Below are 15,762 nucleotides of genomic sequence, written 5' to 3' on the forward strand. Positions count from 1 at the left end.
CAGCACACTTCAAGCTGCCGTGGAACAATTTAGTGCTCGAAATCACCTTTCGGGGATCAGTAAAAACTCTTCCCTTTCTGTCATCCTTTCGTTTGTAATAACTGTCAACAACGAGAAAACCACCGCTTAATTACATTGGGTTTGGAGACCATGATAAGATTACACCGGGAAGTGCGTCTTGGGCACCTCGGGGCTCGACTAGCCAGCGAAAAGGCAGGACTGGCTCCCATAGGCGCCCATGCATTTGTTGGTTGACAGTGGACTCCTGACCGACGCCTGACGCAAGTTGTGAGTAGCAGTTCGGTTCTATATCGCCCCGGAATTTTAACGCAAGCAGTCACGCACTTCTGCGGCAATTTAGTGTTCCCCACTCTTTGCGCCAGAAACGCCTCACCGGGCAGGATGACGTTTCGTCTCACGGGGGGTATGCGTAAGGGAAGCCAAGTACTGCACCTGTCGGAATACTTCCAGTTTGCTGCCGTTACTCCCTCTCGGCATTTGCCGCCGCGGTGGCTCAGTGGTTATGGTGCTCGGCTGCTGACCCAAAAAGACGCGGGTTCCATCCCGGCCGCGGCGGTTGAATTTCTTTGGAGGAGAAATTTTAGAGGCCCGTGTACTGTGCGATGTCAGTGCACGTTAAAGAACCCCATGTGGTCGAAATTTCCGGAGCCCTCCACTACGGCGTCTCTCATAGCCTTAGTCGCTTTGGGACGTTAAACACCATAAACCAAACCAAACCAAACCAAACCTCTCGTCATTTCAAGTGTGAGGACGTCTTTCGTCTTCGGAACATTTGTAGGAGTAGGATGGATGTTATACATTGCTACTTGGATGCACGATCGGTATGTGGTAATTTTGTGCAACATATGCACAAATTAAGAGAAGTCCAGGAGCAGCAGGGCTATGCAGATTATGTATTTAGTCCGATGAACCAGTTGTAGTAATGAAAGCACATTAGACACAGTTGTCTGCCAAGGGGCATGGCAACTACGATCGTTTACTGATGTATTTATGCCAATTCGTTTAATAAAGAAAAAATGATGGGACGACGTCTTTCTCGTATAAGTGGTGTCACGTGACCTTGCAACTTGGTCGACCTCTTGATGAAAGCGCCGCGTTTTCTACGGGTTCTGGCTCCTTATGCTTATCGAATTGAAAGGGTCATCGACCATGCCGTTGTGCGAGAGGGTCAGTGATCAGTTCTGCCATCCAACAACTTTAATCCGTATCGTCAGGTAAAGCAAGCTGGTAGACCTTTATAGCGCCATGACAAACTTTAAAAAATATGTGATCACCTCATGCCTCGAGAACTCGTCTCACAAATCCGAGTGTTTCCGTGTTAGAATTTCCTCACATTCTTTTTTTTTTTCATTTCGAGCGAAATATTTTGCGGGCCTAGTTGGAGCCTCATTCTCTTGGTTAAAGATAAGCGCAACGTGAAGTAGTTGGCAATAAGAAAGACAAGACAACGAGCTTTTACACGAAGACGTTCAGACGGAAGAAGGGCAGCGTCTCTCATAGGCTGAGTTGCTTTGGGACATTAAACCCCATAAACAATCAACCAACCGAAGAAGGGCATCTTCAGTTACACTCTATATATATATTCATTAATATTTTATTGACTATTTTATTGATGTTGACTAAAGGCAGTAAACTTTAATTGCGACCCTTTCTACGAAATTTGTAGCGCACTTGCGAAAAAAGCTAACCGTTGGTGCTCTACGCTGCGAACTTTGGCTTAGAAAACAAGGCATTTTTTGAGGCCCGCTTAGCCTGCTCGAGAGGATAACGAAAAAAAACAGGACACAAACGGGGAGCGGTGAAAGGTTTAGCTCGTGAAAGGTTTAACGTCCTGAGGCTGCACGTGGTTTACGAGGGATGAGGTTAGTGGAGGGCTGCGGATTAGTATCGACCGCTTCAATTTCGTTAACGCGGCGTGACATCGGTAAACACGCAGGCATTTTTTTTTGCATTTCGTCTCAATTTAAATGCAGCAGCCACGGCTGGCCGCCAATCCAGTGGCCTTGGCCTCTGCAGGTACGCAATAGCCACTGATAGCCACGCGGCATCATATAAATATTTGAAAGGTAGTCTGCGAGATGTACGCCGTAAATTACAGTACATGGCATAAATGCTGACTTTTAAACAGTAAAAATTTGATTTCCCATCCATGAGCAACTACACTGCTACTTGACCACTATGGACTAAGAAAGAAGAGGGTCAGCTAAACTGGAAAAAAAGGCACGTCGCGGAGTCACATCAAACGCCAACACACAGAAAGAAATGTCATGGAAATGCAAGTGCAAACTCTCAAGACGGAAAAAAATGTACCTTTTTGCCTGCAGCATGAGGGCCTTTCAGGCTAAAAACACAGCCTTCAAGCTTACATATTTGAATCAATGTTTTCCCTGGCGTTCTCGATCGGTGCAGGCGCTGTTTTCTCCATTGTCAAATCTAGAAATATGGTGAATGCACTTGTATATATCGCAAGGCAAGACCTTCTAACTTATTGTTCATCAGCCAACACGCAAAACGTTTACTGATGTGCTACCGCTTTAGATTTCATTCGGAATATCGGAGCTCTCGAGGGAGCGCGCATGCTTTAGATTGAGGGTATGCAACACGAGACAAATGTGAGATGAGAAGCTCCTTGCCGGTTTACGAAAAGAACCAACTGGTCTGTTTCCGTGCCATTTTCGGGCCGAGCTAAAGCGACCGAGAGAAAGCCGCTTCATATGTCTTAGTTTCGTTCATGTGAAATATCGTCTGACCATTCACTTTCAGAAAATGTGGCTGTTTTCTGGTCTAACCATAACTACCTCTAGGACATCCTCGACGCTCAATATTGCTTTGAAATAAAGTTATTCTCTTTCTTTATTTCTCCTTTTCTCTCCCGCTTGACAATCTTATCCAGCTCTCTCTGAAAGTGGGCGTGGTTACCCTACTTTTTCTGAGAGCATTTTGTGGCCTCCGTAGGAAAGTCACGCACTCTTGTGTTACTTCTTATCACCAAAAAAAAAAAAAACGTGCTTTGTTTAACTACAATCTTCTAATTTCGTGTTTCCTGCTGCGCCAATCGGCTGGCAGATTCCGACGAAACGCAAATATTAAGGGAGGCTTTTACATTTGTAGCTTTTATTCTCGTCAAACTCGGGTAAAGAAACGTGAAGACGACGCTAAAGCCAGAACTGAAGCCAACATTAAAGTTTGAGGCTTGCGCGGCTGGACGGAGTGTAATTTTCTTTAAGCGAATCAAAATTCTAATCATGCAGGCGTTTAGGACGAAGAAAACTTCTTCCTGTATGCAAACCTAGCAGGAGTGTTAACTGCGAACGGCAGTTTCAACCGCAGCGGCTTAACCATGCAAAGCCAAGGTCTCAAAAAAAAGGCACGGGGCCATGAGCGTTGCTACTTTAAGCCACGCAAGGACTGTTCGCGCGTGGCTGTGACCAGCGACGGTGCGCTAAGGAGGACGCGCACGTGTGCGCGAGTACCAGCGTAGGCAAAACTTCTCCCGGATTACGGGTCTTCGCGCGTACAAAACTTCATGCGCTGCCAAGGAGATATGTCAGAAGCGTGAGAGAGCGCCCCAACTAGGCCGGTAATTAGATGCTAGGGGGCTTTGTTGCACTCCAGCAAATAGAAAGTCACTGCCAAATCGCAGAGAGCAGTGCACGAAAGCGTGGTTTGGGTAAGACAGCTTAATTTCTCTTCTAGACGTGAATGAAATAACTGTCCGACTCCTCTATTGTCAACGACACGCTGCCGCTCTGCGGCCCTGAATAGCGCGCCGCTCATTCGTTCTAAGTGATTCCGCTCAGGTGCTCGAGAACAACCACCGAGGACGGAACGATTTCTCGTGTCCACAGAGGCAGCAGGTTCGCGAGTGTCAGTGCGTACCCTTTCCGATGCGGTTGAGAGCCGACGGCCTTGGCAGAACCTTTCACACCACCCTTGGGTCTCGTGCCGAGAGCATGGAGTCATCCTTGACCATGAAGTGGCCGCCGCTGTCTCTGACGTGTCGGCCTACTTTTTTCTGCGGGCAGGCATTCTCCTAAGATTTCCTTCTTTCGTCATACCTTGCGCACCATACGCGCTGGGCGAGGACACCTCTCTCCACTTTTGAGCGGTACGCGAGAGGGCAAGGGCCTGCATCGACAATGACTTCGAGCCTCACCCTCCCGGTATACGATATCTGTGCTGGTATCAAAAGAGTCCGCGCAACTCACTCTGTATCAGTCTCGCGCGCGATCGCGTAGAGTGAGTGCTCGGTTCTGGTGTGCTTTGAAGACGGCGCCGGTTTATACGGACGAATACAGTGGTCAAGTTGTTTGAAACTCTGTGCCGTGCTCAAGCCCAAGAGGTGCCATGGTGTCCAAGGCGGACATTTTGGCAGTGACGATGATGTTCGCCTACATGAACCCGAAGCAGAGCCCTGAGCATCTGGACACGCCGTTGAAGGAACTGAGGAAAGAGTACGACTACATCATAGGCAAGTTCTGCCTGCAGTGTTGTGCGTTCTCTTAAAGAAGCATGCGGCCATAGCTGAAATGGCAGATCAGAGCAAAAATTGCCGCACGGCATGCGTGAAAGACGGCGCAACATTGTGCCAGGTAACAGCCTACATGTTGAGAAGATAGGGCGTGTAAAGTAGTTTTAACCTTCGACTTTCTTTGGAAATTTTCGGGTCACACCAATACAACCATGACTTATGGCTTTGCTGGGAATCTTGCTTATCAGATAATTCGCAGGACAAGGCATGGCATTGTGAGGACCATTAGGTTGCAGAGTTGTGCAAAACATTATGAATGAATCAATGAATGAATTCAGACAGACGAGGTCCTAGTGTCACTAGCTGCAGTCTCTACAGACAGCTGCGAAGAGGTCCTTAGTAATTCCGATGTTCCAGTGAGTTTCCTTCCACATTTAAGAAACTGTTTCGGTGACTATAATTGCGCGCATAATTCGTAAATTTCTGTCTTAATGCAGTGCGTGTATATATCTTTATATCTGTTCATGTGCGCGTGATATTTTCACACGCAGTTAAGTCTTGCTTTTCGGCAGTCTTAATGTTTCATCATCACAAATGCATTGAAATATTTAATTGCATGAGAGGCGAAGGATATGTACAGAGTTCACAGCTACACAGATATGAGCGTGTTTATGACTGAGCATTATCACCAGCATTTCTAGCATTTATTACCGGGTCGATGCGGTGGCCACCATCTCGAAGCCCCAGTCTAGGGGCACCGCCATAGTCATAAGTATAGCTAATTTGCCACGAATCATTTTAAGGTAAAATAGAACAGTTAAACCCTAGTGCTGCCTTTGATTATGGCAGAACACAGTGAATTCGCGTGACTTCAGTTTTTTTTTTAATTTTCCACAAAGTTTAGCGACCCTGCCGGTGTACAGCAAAAAACCGCTCAGAGAGGATGGCCATAACTGCATGCCAGAGGCCGGAGTTTTGGCGTTTCGATGAGCCTCTAGATTAGGCTGCGTGCAGAGCGACCATCTAGCGAAAAGTACAGGCCATTGTACCTGTGCCTTTTCTGCTGTAAAGACTAATGAAAACCGCTGAAAAACACTGCACTGCGCGGATTAGCAATGAAGCATCGAGTTTGCAAGTTACGTTTGACTCCGAACTGGTGCTACCATTGCATATGCTGAAAAGCTTCTACCTTCACTGATTTTACCAACCTACTTAAGCGAAGGCGCATGCGGAATCAATTGCATCTTCCAAAACTGAGGCTGTATATAGAGCCCTCGCGCAACTTTACGCAAATATGTAGTTTTGTATTACGCAATCATAATGCAACGAAAACCTATCGGTTAATGGCGCCAGTATAGGAGGACTGACTAAGCACTTAAAAATTTTGAAATGCACAGAAATGTGGTGGAATAGGCCTCTTTTAAAGCAGAGGCCATTCGAGACTAACCATAAAATTTGTTCAGCAAACAACAGAACACCACCTCCTAACAAAATTCCGAATCCTTTATGTGCGCTGCAACATCGCAGAACTTCCTTTTTTTTTTTCAGATGAAATTTTTGCAGATTCCTAGTGCAATCCTAGCCAGAATCTTTTTTGTGCACCTGGTGTCTGCTTTTGTAATTGTAGTTGGCTGAAAAACGATTCCGCCAAACTCAGTGCCCTGATTTTGATTGAAATAGATTAGCCCGTACGTACAAGTCACGAAGCTTAAAGTATATACAAGTCGAGACAGGGTGGTTAAGAGAGGCCACGGTTGATAAGTCATGATCAATAATGGGGGGTGGACTTCTATATTCCAGGTTACGCATTAACGTTGCAAAGAAACGCGGAAGAGACCCTATCGCCACCCTGTACTTGTAGCGGCTCGAAGTTGCCGCTTTTCCCCCGTTTAGTGCAGTCTTCGCTTGTCTGGTACCTTCATGACCAATCCAGGGAGGCGTTGCCTGTAGAAGCAGTAATGATGGCTCGCTTTTAAGTCCTCCGCCTTGGAGCGCTGTCGATAACGCTGTCTGTGGTTTGTCTCTCAGGGGCGAACGCTTTAGCATCGCCAGCTACCATTAAGCACGTTTCCGCATCCCGCACTACAGCGAACGCAGTGTTGCCTTTCGATTGCTCTCTAGCGTACCGGAGCCTTCAGCATAGACATTCAGGGACGTTTGGCTTAGGAAAGATCTATTAGCATACTTGCACATATATACTACCCCATGCCCACTCCACTCATGCAGCAGAGATCCTGTAACCTGGCATACGGCTCCGCTGAGCTATAACTCTCTATAATCGCCCTATGTAAGCAACGCATGCAATGAAAAAAGCACGAAGGCGGTGAAGGAGCGCGCTTCCATATCCACTACCTGCGAGCTGAGTAGGCTCCTTTATGTTGCACGCGACTGCTTAGACTAGTCAGAAGGAAGACCTGCATGCCGAGTGCGCGCGCTGAAGATGAGCGGCGAAGCGGTGCGAACGCGTAACCGCGACAAGTTGAGGGGACACTTTACGCTAGCATGTATGAAAAAGAGTAGTATAATATAAAATAGTATGTATACGCAGTCTCATTCGTAAGAAATTCTCGCTTACACTTTCAGTGCAACTCATTCGTTTAATGCGAAGTATAAGTGCTGAAATAGCTGCGCAAACGGCGAAATATTCTGGCATCGTTTTGCCATAGCTCTGCTTACTAATAAGAGCGCTGCGTACTTAACTAGCACATCAGAGTCGATCAGTAGTGATGGCCATTAGCGTGACAGTCGAAAAAATTCGGAAGACAAGTCAGATCCGTCTTAAATGTATGATGAGTTAGCATTAATGGCTCCCTTCAGTGGGCTGGGGTCCTCTTTGCGTATACCTCCGCATAAACGGACACTGTCGGAGAACACACAGAAGGCCTTCCTTTAACCAAGTCGAACGAAAGTGCTAAGGTGGTTTAGGGGTAGCCTGTCTGACTCAGAACGTAAGGGGCACGGGCTCGATTGCAGGCTTAATCCGATTTTCTTATCGGTACATGCAATTGATTTTACATTCCTACGTGTTATAATGACGTTTGAGTCATGTTACACCTTTATATTCACAAATGTTTTAAGCAGTTAATGTTGCAGCACTGACCTGTTGATATTGATTTTCTGATTCCTTCGGCTTTGCTCCACTGGAATCGAAATGTAGATAAGTGCCATTGAAAGTGCTTCCCAGCTACCGAGCTTTTCAGGCAAAAGAATAGAGAGTCGCTGCTGTTTTGTTTATTCCAATCTCTCGTTTTTTTTTTAAGTAGCAAGAAAATCTTCCTAATATCCAACATGCGTTCGTGAACCGCCTTATTCAATGACATTCTCACCTTACCGGTTCTCTCAGGGCTGCGTGCAAAACAGTACATCTTAGCTCAGTGCGACCACGAGCGAAACCTCCAGCTAACAATATCGAAAAAATAACACTAGAAAGAGTCTTTCTCCCTCTTATAAACGCAACCACATGCAGGAAGCAGGGATCTGTGAAGTGCGCATTTTTTCTGCCTTTGTAATCCCGCACAATTGGGGGCTACGCACACGGTAGAAAGAAAGATGCTTTATTATTACGCTTAATTCTGAACTGACAGCCAGTGAGCAAAACAGAAATTATGGGCGGCACAGGGTGAATGACTCCGCAGCATGCTGCTGCTTCTGCTTTCTTTCTTGAAGATAGCACGATGAATGCGCGTTCCTTTTTACCAGCATCCATGAAAAAGCCGGAGAAATAAATCACAGAGGATCAGACACCAACCACAGATATGTGTTTCCTTTGACAGCAATTGCAGCAAGGTTATTGTAATCATTAATACGAACACGACCACGCAAATCCGATTGAACCATCTGCTAGCGTCGACCAACCCACGCTAAGCAAACTACTTTTGAGGCCTCCAGCACGGCGTGACTCTATCAGGGGATCTAGTACTGGTCTCTAATAGTCAAGTTTTTTCTCAGCGCAGCTTGCATCTTTTCGATGGAGGCGAAATGCAAGAGTCGCAGGAGTGTTGTACGATGTCGATGCATGTAGAATAAACCCACATGGTCGAAAGTGATGCGGAGTCCTCCGCTCCGAGACCTCTTTCTCTCTGCCTTATTTCACTCTCTCCTTTTTTCCTTTGGTTCAGACGTCAACCGAAAGTGAAGCAACTACCGCACCTTTCATTCCTTCGAAACCAGCTTACAGTAGACAAACAGTCACAATAAGATCACTCAGACGCAACACGAGAAAAGAAAAATAAATATCAACCGACTAGAAAGGACACAGATTTATGAGGAAAAGAGACGCTTTGTGCGCTTGCTGCAGCGAAGCGATACCTGCAGCTTTGTAAGTGTTCAGACAAAAAAGAACGGGCGTTGTTAGCACCGCCAGCTATTGGAGGAATGCGAAGGCACGGGCAGAAACGCTGGCTTACTGGTCACTCATTTTTCCCGCAGTGGGCGGTGGCTCGGCGGGCTCGGTGCTGGCCAACCGGCTCTCTGAGGATCCAAAGAACCGCGTACTGCTTCTGGAAGCCGGTGGCGTCGAGGACTCGGTGACCGATGTGCCTATGCTGGCCTCGCTGAGCCACCACACGGACATCGACTGGAGTTTCGTCACCGAGCCGCAAGAGGGATGTTCCTTCGCGCTCAGAGACCAGGTTCGTGCCTCTTTCACAAGCTGACTTATCGGTCTCGTAGAGCACATTACTGCCTTCTATACACTTTTCATAGACTCTACTGCCTTCGAGACGCCTTGTTGGCTCAGTGGTGGTGGTGCTGGGCTGCTAACCAGAAAGGCGCGGGTTCGATCCCGGCTGCAAAGGTTACACTTCGATTGCGGCGAAATGCTGGGTGCCCGTGTATTGAGATATGTCAGTGGAGCTAAAGAACCACAAGGGGTTGAAAATATCGTCAGCTCTCTGCTACGGCGTTGATCATAGCCTGAGCCGCTCTGGGACATTAACCCCCACAAAACCCTTCTGCTGCCTTCCTATAGATATGCGCTTTTTTAGATTCGTAGTCTGTAAGCCGTCTAGACCAAATTCAACTAAATGTGGAAGTTCATAAATTGTCTATAGGCCACCTATAAGAGTCATATTGACTATACACTCGTATCGACATTTTTCTATAGACTAAATTTATTGGCAACAGTGTATGTGCGGTGTATAGACTGTGTAAAGAAATTTTTATTAGGCATAGTGCCCTCTGCAATGGTATATTATGATTTCCAACCGAAATACTGGTGTAAAAAATCAGGCAATACAAAGAATTGCCCATGTTCCATGCCTGTACACAGTAAGTGGAAGCGCCGAACGCGGTATAATTGCTCCGATTTCTCTGCAACCCAATAGCTGAGAGAACTGAACCAGGAAGGCTGTTTAAAGTAGATACGATGAACAGAAAGGCCAGTATCACTCCAGACTCAGCGAACGTGCATTCGTCTCTTCACCATTAATGTCCTTGCGGAATGCAGAAGCCGGTGTGGACTCAGGGCAAAGTGCTGGGAGGAAGCAGCGTGCTGAACTTTATGATCTACAATCGAGGCAACCGGCGCGACTACGACACTTGGGCGGCAGGCGGCGCCACGGGATGGTCCTACGACGAGGTGCTGCCCTACTTCAAGAAGTCCGAGGACAACACAAATGCCAGCTATGTGGCGAATGGTCAGTATGAACCACGGCTTGCATGAAGAGTTTTGCTGGTGCTAGGTGCTTTGGTGGCAAGCGTGCTAAACGAACATGAACCAACTGAAGCAAAACCTCCTGTGTCGTTCACCTCTGAAATGACTAGCTCAAGAAATCGAGCTTTTATTTTCGGAAAATGGTTTGGTTTGGTTTATGGGGTTGAACGTCCCAAAGCGACTAAGGCCATGAGAGACGCCGTAGTGGAGGGCTCCGGAAATTTCCACCACCTGGGGTTCTTTAACGAGCACTGACATCGTACAGTACACGGGCCTCGAATTTCTCCTCCAAAGAAATTCAACCGCCGCGGCCGGGATCGAACCCGCGTCTTTCGGGCCAGCAGCCGAGCACCATAGCCACTGAGCCACCGCGGCGGCTTTCGGAAAATACTTTTGGAACAGCTGGATTCCATGTGCCTGAACTCTTGCAATGGGTACTCTGGAAGCGTTGTTCTGCTGGGGTAGTGAATTTAAGCACTTAATTTTTCTAATATTTGCGCTTTACTAGAATCGACAGATCGATGCAAAACAGACTGTAACTGTAATTATTTATTTAAATAGAAAATTATAATTTAAAGTGCAGTGATGAAAACTAATTTGTGTTTTTGAGAGAGAAGCCGAGATCGTTCTCTTTAACGGTATTTTTCCTGTTTCATTCGTTCGCCTCTCCCCTTTCGTTATCTCCGCCTGTGACACCAGAGCCGGACAGAAGCTTTAGAATTTACAACTTTTCGGACTCGCACATGATTTATTCCCCGTCTTACGACGTTGTAAGTCCTTCACCGTCGCGACATTATTAAAAAAAAAAAAAACTAACGGGGGAACTTTTGCAATGCGAGAGCACTACAGTGCGCTTCAGTTCCATTCCAATTCTATTCTAATTCGGTTCTAACACCATTCTAATTTTCTTTCAATTGTGCTTTAGTTGTAGGCTCATTTTATTCTAATGTTATTCTATTTCTTTGCAGTTGGCGCAGTTGTAGATATCAGTATATTACTGATATTTTCCTACCATTCATCACGTCACATTGTTTTGACCAATCGCAAGTTTTCTACACCACCACTTTTTCGGCAACGTCGGGTTTTCGAGTCAATGAGCCATTTAATGTTTTCACGTTAATAATAGTGGGCTGTAGCGCGCCTTTCAAAAGCACTCCAAGGCGCACAAGTCGACGAAGCGTTGCAGTCATGAGCAATACCATCTGCACAGTGTTCAGTAATTTACATGTGCAGCCAACCACGCGGTAAACGGCATTCACTTCATAGCGTGAAGCAAGGAGGGGTCACCGGGCCTGTTAGAGCCGTTACCGGCGCTGTTGCCTTGCCATTTAGGTGGCGCTTTTTTTCCTACCCAGCGCAAGGACACGCTGCGGTTATTTGCCAATCGTCTATTGGCACGGATATACGTGCAACTCAGTGGCGCTCTATGCTGCCTCTTCGTGCGCGTGTCTTTGCTATTACATTACCTCAAGATATGCCTGCTGACGGCTGACATGGCTTGCGGCGGCCGTGTGCGATGATTTCCTACTTCCTGCACACAAACAGGATGAAATGTTTTCCTAACGAAAAGAATTGTCAGCTGGGCGAGCACATATGGCGATATAACGGACAGTAGAGTTAGCTGGAGAACAAAAATATAAAAACTCAAAACGTTGCAAAGCTCCCACAAGCCAACCCAAAAATTTCGATGCGAAAGAATCCAAATGTCAGCAAGACATCAGTTATAGATTGGTAGACAGATACAGAGAGGGGGAAAGGCAGGGGTGTTAACCAGAAAATCAGAAACCAGACATGGCAAATCAAGATCACAATCCCTGGCATTAAAAGATAAGCACACACAGCCAATCCTGCAATTAAATACTTGGCGCTTGAGCACATCCATGGTTGCTGCAATGCGTACCGCCACATCTACACCTATGGCTCTGTCAAGTCCTTATCATCAGCGATTGGCGTCTGGATTGCGTCAACGTGCGCCACAATTTCAGCGACACTCAGTCACCGCACCTCGACTACTGCTACCGAGCTGACAGCTCTGCCAGCAGCATGTACTTACATTCTACAACAACCACCAACAGCGTGGGTTGTCTTCAGTGACTCTTGCGCTGCGCTACAGTCGATAAAGTCATCAGGAAGCCTTCAGGAGCAGATCGTCGATGACTTGAACAGGTTACACACCGAGGCCAGTGAGCTACGTCACCGTGTTGTGTTTCAGTGGTTACCCGGCCAGTGCGGCCTCGCAGGCAACGATCGTGCTGAGGGTGCAGCAAGATCGGCGCATGGCGACACCTCCTTGTTCCTACCCATACCCTTTTCTCGCAGTGATGGTGCGAGACTTCTCGCTACTAAATACTGGCAGATGCAACGCTCTTTGTGGTGTGATCCGCGGCGTCAATACAGACACCTACTTCGCATCGACCCCACTTGTGAATTCCGCATGCCGCGCAATTTAGATACACGTGACTGTAATTGCCTGCACCGAATTCGTCTCGTCGTTGCCTTTACTAAATTCTATCTTTATAAAATTGGTCTATCAAGTAGCCGTCTGTGCCCGACATGTGGTGTGTGCTAGGATAATCAACACTTGATCTGCCACTGCCAAATCTTTATTACCCATCGCAAGACACTGTTAAGTGCTTTAGGACTTCGTCAGGAATAGTTAAATTTGGCGGGGGATGCAAGTTTGAGGACTTTCAGGTTGTCGCGTAGATTGCGCTGTTCGTTTTGAACACATCGCATTGGTAAGCACAAGCCAAGGTTATCTGGACAGGCGCTTTTACTTTGCACGGCTGCTACAAGGCGCCGCAGGGCGCTGAACCCAGAAAATCGCGTCGGGAATTGTGATTTTTCGGTACATCTCTGATTTCCAGTGGCCGTCGGAACAAGTCGATGTGACCAAAGGAAGGATTTGATGCGTCACATTTTTCAGCGAGGAAGAACCGTCAGTCATGATAATTACTATGCTGACGCAGAGCCTGGCAGCACTTGTTAGTTTACTGAAATATACACTTTAAAAATATCCCCTTTGACTTACGTGCTGTTCGCTCCTGGCGGCGAACCGAGGAAACTAGTTGCTGATGTGCAGGAAAGCTGCACATGTCACGCAGAAATTTCTTTTTGTGCAGTTTTAAAGCCTTAAATGAAGAGCTATCAAGTAAACCTTATCCTGTAGAAGGCTTGTGTTCAGTTAGTGCGAGGGGTGCTGAAGTTACGTTCTAGTTAGCAAAGCGCGAGCGCCATATTATACAGATGAAATGACGGAACAAGAAATATTTTTTCGCGATGCTCCCTTCATCAGTCACACTGCCTTTGCAATAATTGTATATTTGAGATGTAAACCTCTTTCTGTCACGCACTGACTCGATCTCTCTATGACGCTGGTACTTTATGTGGAGAGACGGTCGCAAGCATGCATGGGAAGAAAGAATCTGGCTTTAATCAACGCCCTTATCATATATACCGCAAATATACAAGCCCAAACACATCCGGTGAACTACCTGAGACCTGATAGTGAAACATTTTACGTTCCGTTCATGGTCCACATGTGAGGAAGGTCGTGCAACTAACTGCAGCAAAACCAAGTTATAAAGTGTATGAACGTGAAAGTAGGCGTCAGGAAAGTAAAAGTAAAATTTTCGCTGCATGCCCAGCTTAGGCGAGAGCCAAACAAATATTAAGCCGCCTAATACCCATATTACACGTACTTGAAGCTACCCACTCTAATGGCATCTTGAGCATGAGAGGGCCATGGAGCTATAATTCAAGCCCCTTCGCTAAGAATCACTCCGGCCTCCGCGTATCTGCGCTTGATCTCCACTCAGCACCATCGCCGTACTTCTTACACGGCCACATGAAAGGAAATCGGTCGGGCGCAACCGTTTAGATGCGGCAGCCGCTATTTCCCGCTTGCTCTCAGCCACCCTAAAAACGCGCGCTAAGTTTTATTTCCTTCTCTCTCCGCTCCCACCAGGGTCGCGCTGCCATTGTCCCCCGCAAGAAAGCCGTGTTGTCAACGAGGGGAAACTCTTTCCCGCCTCTCTAAAGGCGGCCGCATGCTTAGACGGCGTGGAGATCACGCATCCGTTAGCCTTGCCTCTCGACACGTTGAGACGCACGGCTCGTGCAGAGCATGTTTAATACCGCTGCACCGTTAGCTTAGTTTACCGCGGCACGCATGGTTGCTGCGCAGGAGCGCCCGTCACGTTTTTCCGGCGAGCACAGGACCGCGTCTCGGCACTGCGAATCGCCCGCCAAGTGCTTAGTCATGCGTTCTCCCTGCAGGATTTCTTTCCTGTGAGAACACGAAAGCGCACCTGCCGGCGCTTTTGTTGTCCCGCATTGTTAGCTGCGCTCACGTGATTACGTTAAACCTCTTCATCGCTCAGAGAGCACAATGAGTGGCCTACTCAGTGTTCTTATTTTTATTAATAATTTCTTTCTTTTCGGTAGTCAAGTCGGGTAAGCGTAAGCACGTTCCTCTCTCTTGCGTCGGTTCTCCCACACAAAGAAGAGAACTTTCCAGCCTGTTAGGTACAGCGATGGAATTGATGTTCTGGATACCGCACAGCCTAATGTGATGGGCAGAACAGTCTGATAACAACGACGGAGAGCATTATTTTTTTCCTGCCGGGCGCCAAACTACGTATCTTTGCTAATGCTGGAGGCAAGATAAATTGAAACGGCTTTCATGTTGCCTCACTCATTCCTAACTGCATGATAGTGGTCTTCGCAGTGGAAGACGTTATCAGGCCGAAGAATGAGCGCACGAGGTATTTTCCCATCACTTTACAGCCTAAGAAAACGAATAAGGAAAAAGTTTGTTACATGAATTTTAACGAGGGCAACAATAATTTTAAGCAGTGCTATAATTAAATTAGCCTCTCTTTTGCGAAACAAATTGAGTGCAGTTAGGGGTGATATGGCAAACGGCTTATATGTGCAGTTCGGGTGATTTGAGCAGATTGCGGCTTTGTCCTATCTGCATCATCCTCGACTTCATCTTTCGTAGCCAGAGACACTATTCCTGAAGCGCTCACTAAGTGGTCGTTTCCTACTGCGGTCCATGCCATTTGATTTCATCGCCAAATTCAGAGGTAACGACTGCGTGACAACAGCTAGCTGACCCGTAATTCCAGCAGTGTAATCTTGTCTAAACGGCCCTACTAATGCAGCAGTATTTTTATTTTAAAACTAAATAATGCAGTAATATGCTACAAATATTGAGGATGCATTTAAAAGCGTTCAAAAGCCGAAATAGGCGGCAGCGTTTGATTTAAAGGCCGTGGGAGCTTCTGCCCCTCTATATAGCGCTATCGAAATCGGTGGCGGGGCCGTTTCCCTTTTTTTGTATCTAGAGAATGCATCCAGTTGAACCCACGCTCGTTTAGCAGTATCCACTTAACGGACCCGTCCCGAATACGAGCCGAACGATTTTGTGCCGTATATCTTTTAACAACAGGAAGCATTCAACAACATGAAGCGCGATATCTAGTGCTCCTATTGAGATGATGATTCGTTATCATCTGCAATGTATTTCGCTCTTAGAACCATTCGTTATCATCTGCAATGTATTTCGCTTTTAGAACCATTGTAATGCTCTCTCTCATTATGTTACGGCCTT

At 46.8% G+C, this 15,762-nt stretch overlaps 1 protein-coding gene across 2 annotated transcripts in view; it reads left to right on the forward strand.

The window, feature by feature from the left end:
• The window catches only part of LOC149361862 (uncharacterized), a 105,385-nt gene that overhangs the window by 61,751 nt on the left and 27,872 nt on the right, over positions 1-15,762 (forward strand). Inside the window, exons 1-3 of one of the 2 annotated variants that reach the window (XM_089572858.1) lie at positions 4,225-4,492; positions 8,921-9,123; positions 9,939-10,128. In XM_089572858.1, the coding sequence (XP_089428984.1) occupies positions 4,369-4,492; positions 8,921-9,123; positions 9,939-10,128 (517 nt within the window). In that variant the 5' untranslated portion in view covers positions 4,225-4,368. Of the gene's footprint in view, positions 1-4,224; positions 4,493-8,920; positions 9,124-9,938; positions 10,129-15,762 lie in introns of those variants that run through there. The other variant, XM_089572857.1, reaches the window with a different exon arrangement.

Source organism: Amblyomma mixtum, chromosome 2, assembly GCF_055824585.1.
Source record: "Amblyomma mixtum isolate Tamu chromosome 2, ASM5582458v1, whole genome shotgun sequence".
Classification (NCBI taxonomy): domain Eukaryota; kingdom Metazoa; phylum Arthropoda; class Arachnida; order Ixodida; family Ixodidae; genus Amblyomma; species Amblyomma mixtum.